The sequence below is a fragment of the Lupinus angustifolius genome, chromosome LG01, assembly GCF_001865875.1.
Source record: "Lupinus angustifolius cultivar Tanjil chromosome LG01, LupAngTanjil_v1.0, whole genome shotgun sequence".
In the NCBI taxonomy this organism is placed as follows: Eukaryota; Viridiplantae; Streptophyta; class Magnoliopsida; order Fabales; family Fabaceae; genus Lupinus; species Lupinus angustifolius.
This window is the reverse complement of record NC_032009.1, coordinates 18,703,065-18,714,436: the sequence shown is the minus strand read 5'-3', so window position 1 is coordinate 18,714,436 and position 11,372 is coordinate 18,703,065. Positions and strand designations below refer to the sequence as shown.

The 11,372-nt window shown below is 30.2% G+C and overlaps 1 protein-coding gene across 1 annotated transcript; it reads right to left on the bottom strand.

Annotated features, from left to right (window-relative positions):
• LOC109350949 (DNA-binding protein DDB_G0278111-like) lies at positions 5,493–9,629 on the bottom strand. The gene is made up of 7 exons (XM_019592261.1): positions 9,492–9,629; positions 8,957–9,022; positions 8,783–8,832; positions 8,374–8,438; positions 6,664–6,755; positions 5,853–5,924; positions 5,493–5,771 (listed from the first exon to the last, which is right to left on the bottom strand). The coding sequence occupies exons 1-7, from the start codon at positions 9,492–9,494 to the stop codon at positions 5,733–5,735; spliced, it is 387 nt and encodes a 128-aa protein (XP_019447806.1). The 5' UTR covers positions 9,495–9,629; the 3' UTR covers positions 5,493–5,732.

The following is an 11,372-nucleotide window of genomic DNA, read 5'->3' as shown; positions in this document are numbered from 1 at the left end:
TTTAAGGCTTCTATTTCTTCATTCATGGCTTTGATCCAAGAAGGTGATTGAATAACTTGTTTATAAGTTTTGGGTTCAATGTGGGCAACAATGGATAGGTTGTGGTGCATACGTGCATTGGATAGTGCAGTATAAGATAAGACAACATGTAAAGGATGTTTAATGTTGGGAAATAACTTTTATAAATATGCAAGTATCTACATGACGTGATCATAAAACTTGTTCTCACTCATTAACTATTATTGTGGGTACTCATTATGGGTATATCCATATATACCTACAAGTTAGATTTTTTTGCCATCCATACTCTCATGTAATGGAAAGTAGTTTGACTCATGAGAGACTATAACAAGCAATGCATATGATAGGAGGTGATAAATGAGCTGAATGCCCTTATTGACATGGAAATTAACATAATACACCTAATTCGACAAAAATACAACAATATCTTTGTGACACCATGGAAATTACTAAAATGCCTATGATTAGATAATAGTACTTAATGTCGGAATTTATTTTGTTTGAAGTCATTAGTAAGAGCTTTTGGGTGTGAAATAAATAAAAAACTCATAAGTCCCATTTAGGAAGAATTTTGAAAAATACTCCCATGTCCCACATTGGATGGTAGAGGAACTTGGAAAAAATCTCATGTTATAAATAGAAGTGTCACCTTTCATACTTTCTTGTCCCAAGTTGAGTACGTTCTTACTCGACTTCTTCATTCTCCCTCATAATTTGTGCTAACGCATTTCTGACATGTTTCTCCCTTTTCTTTCTATGGCAATATGAATTGACATTGGTTGCCAAATTGTAAGAATTTCGAGAACTGGTGCTATAGTAGTCACATTGTGGGGAAATATAATTGGCACGGTTAGCCATATTTTGGTCATTTTGAGAATTATCATTGTTAGTCATATTGTGGTGGGTGTATTTGGGACCATTTCTTACAGTGCAGTAAGAATCCGATAACATAAAACTGAACTATTTTATCCTGGAGGTTTCATTGTTGATAGTCTGCTTGAAACGTTTTTAGCAGTGCCACAAAACTCTTAAAGAGAGCGATCTGATTGTGACTAAGGTAGTAAGTATTCTTTCGTGTCATTTAAAATTGTTGTACGCTACAGTAACAACAATTTTAGGATGTTTCTTACTGCAATAATATTCGTAGAGAATATTACTAGGTCCTGCACCTTTGACCTTAACAAATCATTTCAGTTTGATGGGGCTAATTTCAAACGGTCACTACATAAGATGAAATGAGAAAAGTTATCCACATTTTGAAAACTAATGTATAGTTGTGCCAGAAAAAGCTGAAAGAAAATGAGAAGGATAAACTAGCTATTGATATAGCTTCCTAGAATGAAAATGATTAAATTTGCAAGAGTTTCATTTTGAATGTGTTCTGTCATGATCTTGGTGATTACTACAACCTTATACAAGTCTGCCAAGTTAACTTGGTACACACTTGAGAAAGAAAATATGATATTGAGAAAGTTGAGACTAAAAAGTATGTTGTTAGTCATTACCTCAAATATTATATGATTGATGATAAATCAGTAAAGTCTCAATCCAATGAGATATAGAGAATTGTTCATGAAATCATTCATGAGAGTATGTCTCTAAAGATTTAAACTCGCAAGTGGAGCCTATAAATGTGTATTCATTGTGTATGTTGTAAACATCAAGATGTACAAGTTTTATGACCTTAATGCCAAAGTGATCATTGAGTTTGACGATGTTGACTTCAATGAAAAAAATTATTTTTTAAACTAAGGAATATTATGGGCACATCAACTAGCCACATACTTGTGATTAGAGATAATGATAAAAATGAAGAGTTGAAAATAAAACCTAGAAGAAATAAGAGAGCAAAAACTATTAATAAGTATGAACCTGATTATATGGTCTATACATTGGAGGAGGATCCATCAACTCTCCAAGAAGCTTTGACTTCTTCAGATGCTGATTTGTGGCAAGAAACCATAAATAATGAAATGGATTTTCTAGAGTCTAACAAGACATGACATTTAGTTGACTTGCCTCCTGGTTACAAATCTATTGGTTGTAAGTGAGTATTGAAAAAGAAACTGAAACTCGATGACATGGTGGATAAATACAAAGTTCGCCTTGTAGCCAAGGGTTTCAAGCGAAGGAATAATGTAGATTTCTTCGACACATTTTCACCTATTACTAGAATAACAATAATTAGAGTACTAATATCGCTCTTTGTGATAAATGATTTAGTAATACATCAAATGGATGTTAAGACCGTTTTTTAAATGGTGAATTAGAAGAAAAACCTATATGAAATAACTTGAAGGTTTTGTAATACATGGGCAAGAAAATAAGGTTTGCAAGTTAGACAAGTCGATGTATGGTCTTAAGCAAACACCTAAACTATGGCATGAAAAGTTTAACAACTTAATTATCTCGAATGAGTTTAAGGTGAATGAAAGCGGCAAATACATTTATTATAAATCAGAAAATGATATTTGCACTATCATATGTCTCTACCCATATAACATGCTCATATTTGGTTTCAACATTCATATTGTGAATAATGTGAAATCATTATTGTGTAACAACTTTGACGTGAAAGACCTTGGAGAGACAAGTATAATCTTTGGTATAAAAATTACTAGGTCAAAAGAAGGAATTTATTTGGATCAATCTCACTATGTGGAAAAGATGTTAAAGAAATATAAATATTTTGTCTATAAACCTGCTAGCACACTATATGATCAAAGTGTAAAACTTTTTAAGAACATGGTGAAGGTGTAAGACAAACTGAGTATGCTAGCATCATTGACAATAAATTAGGGGCATAAATTTCTAGAGCATTCATTATACTGAGAAAGACATGCTTGACCTCTAAAGTACAGGCTTTACAGAATCCACCATTGAAAAGGTTGTGTGTGGTTTGATGTTGGAGATAAAGTTCAAAACTATGAATCGCTCTAGTAAAATCTAGATTTTATTCACTGTGAAAAAGTTCAAGTCACGTAACACTTTTGTTTGCACACAATCTTATTGAGACCACATAAATTCTGGAATGGTGGAGGAACTTGGAAAAAATACTCTCAAGTCTCACATTGGATGGTGGAGGAAATTGAAAAAATATCATGTTATAAATAGAAGTCTCATCCTTCATATTTTCTTGTCTCAAGTTGAGTATGTTCTTATTCAAATTCTTTCTCCCTCATATTTTCTTGTCCCAAGTTGAGTATGTTCTTATTCAAAAAATTTCTCCCTCATAATTTCTATCGACACATTTCTGACATGTTTCTCCCCCTTTCTTTATGTGATATTAAGAATTGGCATTGGTTGTGAAATTTGAGAATTTTGAGAAGTGACACTGATAATCAGATTGTGAGAAAATAAAATTGACAGAGGAGCCATATTGTGGGCATTTCAAGAATTGGCACTGACTGATATTGTGGTGGATGTATTCGAGATTGATTCTTATAATGGAGCGAGAATTCGATAACAAAGAACTGATTTGTTTTATTCTGTGGACAATGTGGTTAATAGTTTGCTTGGACATTTTTTCCAGTGCTACAAAACGTCTTAAAGAAAGCGATTTGGTCATGACTCAACCAATAAATACATTTTATACCATTTAGAATTGTTGTAAGTTATGGTAATAACAAAAATTTAATAAATAGAGTAACTTGAAAAAGTTAAGTGGTTGAAATAAGATAAAAAATAAGAGTATAAAATGATAAAAATAAGTGAGCAAAAGTGTAAGTATTTTTGTACAACTTATTATTTCTTTAAAGTTATATGACATAAATTTTGGTTATGACTGTTTTTCTCTTTTAATTATCTTATCTATGACATGATATTTTGAATTAATTTTTAATAGTATTCCTTGATAACTTTTTTAAGAAATTGTAATGCTTTCCACAAATTAAGTCATCCCCTTTTGCTATATATTGAAAAAATATATGCAGTAACAATATAATAGATTTATACATTATTAATGTATTATTTACATTTTATTTTTGAGTAAATACATATTTTGGTTTCTCAAAATTTTCACATGTATTACAAAATTTGAAAACCCCAAAATGATAATAAGAATATCAAGTATAGGTCAAATTAATCCTACTTATGGTCAAATTAGTTCATATCAAATTTTGTTTGGGAAAACTAGCTTGTAGTTGTAAAGGTAGTAATAGCCGGAAGCTTGGAGATAGCTTATTAAACTAGAGTTGTTCGGTAAAACAAGCTTTGTAACTAGTTGAAATTTAGAAAATAATATACATTATTTATTTACTATCTATCTTCTCATTTATTAATTGAAGTAATTGAATACATAGATAATTTAAAATAGCTACTTAGTTTTATATTTTAGTTATAGTTGGATATGTAATATTTTATTTATTTTTATTTTATTTTAAGATTTTTTGTTTTCTATATTTTTTCAAAAATGAAATTAAGGTACATAAGCTTATAATATTCTTCTATCAATGATACTATATATAGTTCAAAGATATACATCACAAAAAATCTATTGAAAAACAATTTATTCGTTGCAATTTTTTTTGAAAAGAAAATAAATTATTTCATTAATTCTCATAATAAGCGAGAAATCATGCCACGTTCTTTTATCATTATAGAATTTGTCTGATTCGAAGTTTTATAATTGATATCTTCATATTCATCTTGTGATATATAATTTTAATGTTGTTCTAACTTATTAAAGAGTATATCATGCAAATATAATTATGCAATGTAAATACATCCATAATAATATTGATTTGGGTCTTCATGCTATAATGTGACATTTCGTTCCATCTTTTCTCTAAGACTCCAAATAATTTATCAATACAACTATGAATGTGTATGATTAAAAGCTTCTTAAGCATTATTAGATGACTTTGTTTAAAGTTATGATTGATAGTACCTTATTTTTGGATATGATACCATATATGCTTCCCTATATGAATATCCATTATCCACCAAGTAATACCTACCTAGATAAATTTGAAAAGAATGAAATCAATAAATATGACTATCATACATTAAGCAATAAAAAATAGTAATTTCAACAATAGAAAAACAAATTATTGAAAATTACTTTCACTTTTTAAAATCTACCACTACAAGCTCCCTTTTTAAAAACTATAAATTACCTTCAATTTTTGTTTACCGGACGCCTCTAATAGTTTTTTGACACATAATATTTTTGGAGACCATTTTCTTATTTTTGAGAGATTAAACTAATATACGTGAAAATTTTGAAGGAAGGATCAGATTAAATATTTACTCTTCACTTTTAATCATCATTGAGTGTTGAATGATATACTAACTGCTAATAATTGTTTCAGCCTAGTATTACACTCTTCAATATACAACTAACTAACAATAACTCCAATCACCAAACCATGAATAACAAAGATAACATTAAATCAACTTGAGCTATAACACCAAGTCTCATTGAATGAGCATTCACATACAGTGATGTCTTGTGATCATTACATTCAAAGGGTTCAAGCAATAAATTATTTTCAGGGTATATCTTCAACTTTGATGCCATCATAAAAAGTTAGAAACTGTTTTACAAATGACTATGCCAGAATATTGCTTTAAGTTCTTCAAGTTTTATAGTTTAGGAGGCCTTAAAAATGAAACATATACTTCAAATCCACTAATGTTATACTGAAAGTAAATTACATCACAAAGCATGAAATTGGTACTCAACACATTGCTTGAAGAGACAATGAAAGCTAATCATCATCCTCAAGAACATTTCGACGCCTCTGTATCTGCAAAAGCAGAAAATAAATCAGATCATGAATGTATGAAGTTTGAGAGTAGGGGATTATAATCAAGATTCTATATCTTACTGTAACTTTTGTCTGCCTTGATGTTTGGTTGTTTATTTGCTCCAACAGTGATATGAGTCTTTCTTCAGAAACCTAAATATAATAAGATTGAAAAGATGAGGCAGAGTAGATACAACAATGCCTCACATGGGCCAGGTACTTCAACTTTACAGATAGACAATGTCTTTTTTTCTACAATTCCATATATATATATATATATATACACACACGCGGGGAGAGAGTTTTTCGCATTTTGGAATGGGAGTTTTATTTGCCTTCAAATCCTGGAACCAGCCTCCCCACATGCAGTGTAAGGCTGTATACATCTATCCTCCTCAGACCTTACTAAGTGAGAGCATTATGCATTGGGTAACCCCTTTTTATTTAAAGGATGGTATTGGTTGTCATGATTAAAACCATTTTTTTAAAGGAATCATGACTAAAATCATCGTCCGACATATTATATACATATTATCACCGTTAGAACTGTCAAATAAACTGAAACCAAAATTTAATTCAAGTAAGTGATCATCAGAAACCAACTTCCTTGCATGCATATTACAAATTGATTTCTTTCCCAATTACATGCAAGTACATCATAGCTGATTTCTTTCCCAATTGTTTGGCATGTAGCCAAATTTTATAAATCCTAATTAACATTTGCCATGTGAAGACATGCAAGTATGGATTAAGAACCTTTGCTGGATATATTGATTGAACAAATAAATGGTGAAACTAGAAGTATACTACACATCATACAAAAAAAGCTCATTACGGATGTTACCAACATCAGCTTCTGATAAGTTACAGCGAAAGACGGGATCAAACATACCTTTTCAGCTATCTGACCCATTTGAGCAGCTCTCAATATAACATCTTCAACGCCTCTGGCTTTCTCAGGTTTCACCAAAGCAATTCGAGCAACTACATATAGTGGGAGAAGTTTAAAAAAATGTCAGAAAGCCCATTACATATAGCCAAATGCTTCATGCTTTCAATTTTTCATTGGATTATTGAGATACATTGGCAAATATGATATTTTTAGCTATCTGTTTGTCTTTTCTGCATGTCATGCTAAGTGATGATAACAAAGCCCCAGGCTTCCTTGCCAACAAAATATAGTTATAAGCTAAAATGACCCTGGTCAACTTTTCAACACTATATATTCATAACTCAGCCTCTTAGATCCATGTACAATGTTTCCTTTCTGATTTCATTAAAATTAGCAAATAAATCTCAAGGCAAAAATGTGAATCAACAATTCAATTTAATGTGGAACGGGAAAAGGTAGGAAGGGAAGTGAACAAGACAGTGAGGAAGAGAGAAACACGGATTGTGAAAGGGAATTACAATTAGTAGAGAGAAATGGAATTTTAGGAACATTTTAAATTCTTACATCAGGTCTAAGTCTCCGAAACAAACTTGTATAGTTAAACTCTACGTTTATAACCAAGCAATCATTAAATCACTAAAAACCAAGTAATTGTAATTATAATTTACTTAACATATGTTGATTATACCCAGATTACTCCAAATCCAGATGACAATAAAAGACCCAATTAATACAGATAAATCCCATCATGATGCCTGATGTATAGTATAACACACTGTTCTTTCAACTATTATTCATTATCATTTCTCTAATTGTCTCATGAAGTAGGACTAAATATGTTAGAATTAATATTCACGAAAATAAATCTGTATGTTTCAAACTTCGCTACTCAAATCCTACATGATTACAGTGAAGAAGTTAACAAGCACTGTAGCAACTCCAGTCAAACTATGACATCCTCGGACTCAGAGGGCATGTATCGAGCTTAGACAAGTATGTCTAAAAACAAACACAGCGAGTGGGAGGAGGGAGAGAGAGAATTGCTACTTATTTGCTACCAGTACAAGAGCACTCATCAAAGTTACACTTCGGTATGTATCACGACAGAAACTAAGCTATCTAGGAACAATACCTGTATCCGCATACTGATATATATACTAATTAATATCTTTTTGATAGGGTTCATTTTTGTATATATTCTGGTGGAAAAAAGTTTACAGTCACAGCAAGTCACAGGTATCTAGTAATATGATATCCTATTTACTATCATGTCTAATGTATATGTTTTATGATAATACATTTACTTCTATATATAATACATTGAGTTTGTCAAAATACACCACATAATGTGAATATGATATACGAAAGTTTAACATAGCTATACAACAAGTACAAAAAACACAATATGACAATACTAATAAACAAGTAACAACTATGCCCTGATGCCTAACATAATTCTCTGTATTCATTAGTGTGTTCATTGAATATAGGATTGAAATATTATTCAATTGCAAATGAAAAACAAAAGTTCGACTTTTATCTTCTAACGACAGTATAATGCACCAAAACGAAAGTAAATCATGTCATTTTTATATACAGTCATAAATCCAACTAAGTCTTCAAGGAAAAACAAGAGTAATATGATAGATAAAAAAGTAAATTAGCATCTAAGAAGGCAAGATTATGCTCTGAACTTAGTAGTCAACTTACGTCTTTCTCGTGCTTCAGCAGACAATATCTGACTAAGCAGCATTTGTCTTCGTTCCTCTGCTTCCCTAAATTATTTTTTCGATATTTAGATCAATCATCATTCGTATTCCATCAAACAATATATAAAGAGCGCATATGAATGATAAATGGAATAACAAATCTCTAAGGTAAAATCTATGCAACTGAAAAGAATAATTTATGTAAAGGGAAATTACACTACCACCCCTAGAGGTTTAACTTAATCACACTTAACATCCTTTCTTTTTCATAAATTACATTGACCTCCCATATTATGTTGCCATTAAGTGACAAAACTTACAACATAACCTTAACGAAGGCCAGTGTAATTCTGAAACAAGAGGCATGCCAATTATACAATAGTTCAATAAATCTATAATCAGAAACTAACCTCTTCGCATCCTCCTGCGCTGTCTGCTGTTCAGAGTTCTGTTGATTTCCCTAATAATTTTTTTGATAAAAAAATTCTGATCAGCAATGTCAAGTTATCAAACATCATTACAAGAAAAATCTCACTCTCTACTGTGAAAAAATAAATCTAAAACATAAGGCAAAGATATCTAACCGTGCCTTGCCGACCCATAAGTTCCTGCATCCTTCTCTGTCTGATTGCTTCCAACTCAGGATCAGCCTGAAATTTGCAGTTAGATATAGAAACATAAACACCAGAAACCCAAAAATTAAGGGATCATTTTTTTCTGCTTTTTTTTCATAAATAAATAAAAAGTGATTTAATAGAGCAATCACTTCTGAGTTCTGACATTCACATACTTGTGTAGCTGATCTTTCACTAATAACTAACAAACTAACATTCAGCTTTTATGAGAAACCATAATTTTCATCTTTTGAGAAAAATCACTTTTTTGTCAAATAACTTTTTTAGAATATCTAAAAATCACTTTTTTATATCGGAAACAAAGGAGCCCTTAAGCAGAAAAATATACTCAAATGCATAACTTTTTGAACTAGAAATCATTGGGACACCAAAAAAAACAGAACTTTATACTATAGGCAAAGTATAATTGAAATCAAAACCACTAATTTCTGTTTGTTTCTCGAGAAATTAGAGAAAGAAAGAGTAAGTTGGAATATGAACATACCATTTTTTTTTGTTGGTTAAGTGAGTAGAAGAAACCCTAGCTGATTTGAAAGATTTGGGGTTCTTCTGAATCACCACTCACAAATTAAGGGTTCGCGTTTGCAATAAGCGATTGTGTTCAAATATTCGATTTTCATATATGAAAAAAGATGGTGATGCATTTTCATCAACGGTGCAAAGTTCCTAAGAGATATTTTAGTCAATCCTAGCGGTTGATTTTTTAGCATGTTTTTTGTTTGTTAAAACATCTTTCAAGTTTCAACCAAAAAATTGTGCTATACACCACACGCTTATGATTAATTGAAAAAATATTAAGTTAAAAATTAATAAATAATTATTTTTTTGACCAATTATAACTAATGATACATGTAGTGATACAATTTGTGGGATAATAGATGAAATAAAATAAATTTTTATCATAAAAAGTATATACAATAATAAATTAATAATGTAGGATTTTTTTAATTTTTAAATAAAAGAAAAATACATAAATAAATGGCGGAGGATAATCATTAATAAATATTTATACCATAATATAGATATTATGCAAATTAGACTATATGGATGAATAATTGATGTAACTTTCTTCTTCCTTAAGTATTTATTTGGATTTACACTTTGAATATCCTAACAAAAATTTACATGTCGAAGTCTACCAATGAGTATAAAAAAAAGATTTGGTCATTTGTATGAAAAGATAGAGATGAACCTTTGCATGAAAGTTTCTTCTTGCATATATATTTGTATATATGTACATTGTACCCTGTGAATATAAGATCAAAAAATTAAACATCCCTCTACATCAATAAGAAGAGTGAATTATTCATCATCTATTTGAATTATTTATTTGAAAAGTCAACGATAATTGGAAATGAATGATAAATAATGTTATAACTGTTGGGAATCCGTCTTAATTGATGTAGAAGCAAAACCAATGAATCTTGGTAGATGAACCATTGAATAATTCAATGATTGTTATTCGAAGGTCTTGAAATTACTCCTTGAGTCTTGTGATTATGAAGTTTAACTTATAAAGTTGGACTAGCACTTTTCAAAGTGTCTTGAAAAGTATGACATCAATTAATCATTCACTATGTCTTTATGATGAACCCTTCCTCCCCTTGACTATATATATAGGGGGGACTTGTGAGGAAGACATATAACAAGCAAGTAAGAAAAACAACATAAAGAGAAAGTGAGAGAATTTATATCCACATAGTATGAGATACTAGAGAGTTTGTATTTCCATCTTTTTTAGATGAGATTAAGTGTTATCCTCTTTGTAAGAAAGAGTCAAATATTGTAATCATACTTTATATAGTGGAAATATTTTCTGGACTAGGTCCTGTGGTTCTCCCCTTCTCACATTGAGAAGGTTTTTCCACGTTAAAATTTTTGGTGTTATTCTTCTACTCTTCTCTATTTTATTTATCCATTTGCCGCTTCCGCAACACGCAGAGGAGAGAAATTGGTTTTGAATTTCCCAAAATAATAATGTAAAAAAACTCTTATACTGTTGTATATTTTTTTTTTCCTACATTCTTGTGAAGATTTTTTAAAAACTTCTTTGTTGCTTAGAAAAACTTATGTGAATGTACATATGTAGAAAAACTAATCAAATAGTGACAACACATCAAAAAAACATTTTTAATTAAAATTAAATTCTAAACAATTATTATGGATAATATAAATATAAAAAAATAAAGTTCACTTGTCTCATAATATAACGTGTTATATATATATATATATATATATGTCTACGTAACTTTTTTCCTTCTATAAAACAATATACAAATATTAAAGTAAAAGCACATCCATAAAGATCCACATGGATGGGATTTTCCTATCTATATGGTTGTTTACTATTTTGCATTTTTTGTAC

Bases quoted from the DNA above. Each gene is read 5' to 3' on its own strand.
- LOC109350949 (XM_019592261.1), bottom strand. The intron at 8,439-8,782 runs GTTAGTTTCTGA...AAAATAATTTAG, and splicing joins GCGCAGGAGGATGCGAAGAG to GGAAGCAGAGGAACGAAGAC. The intron at 5,925-6,663 runs GTATGTTTGATC...TATTATATTTAG, and splicing joins TGGGTCAGATAGCTGAAAAG to GTTTCTGAAGAAAGACTCAT.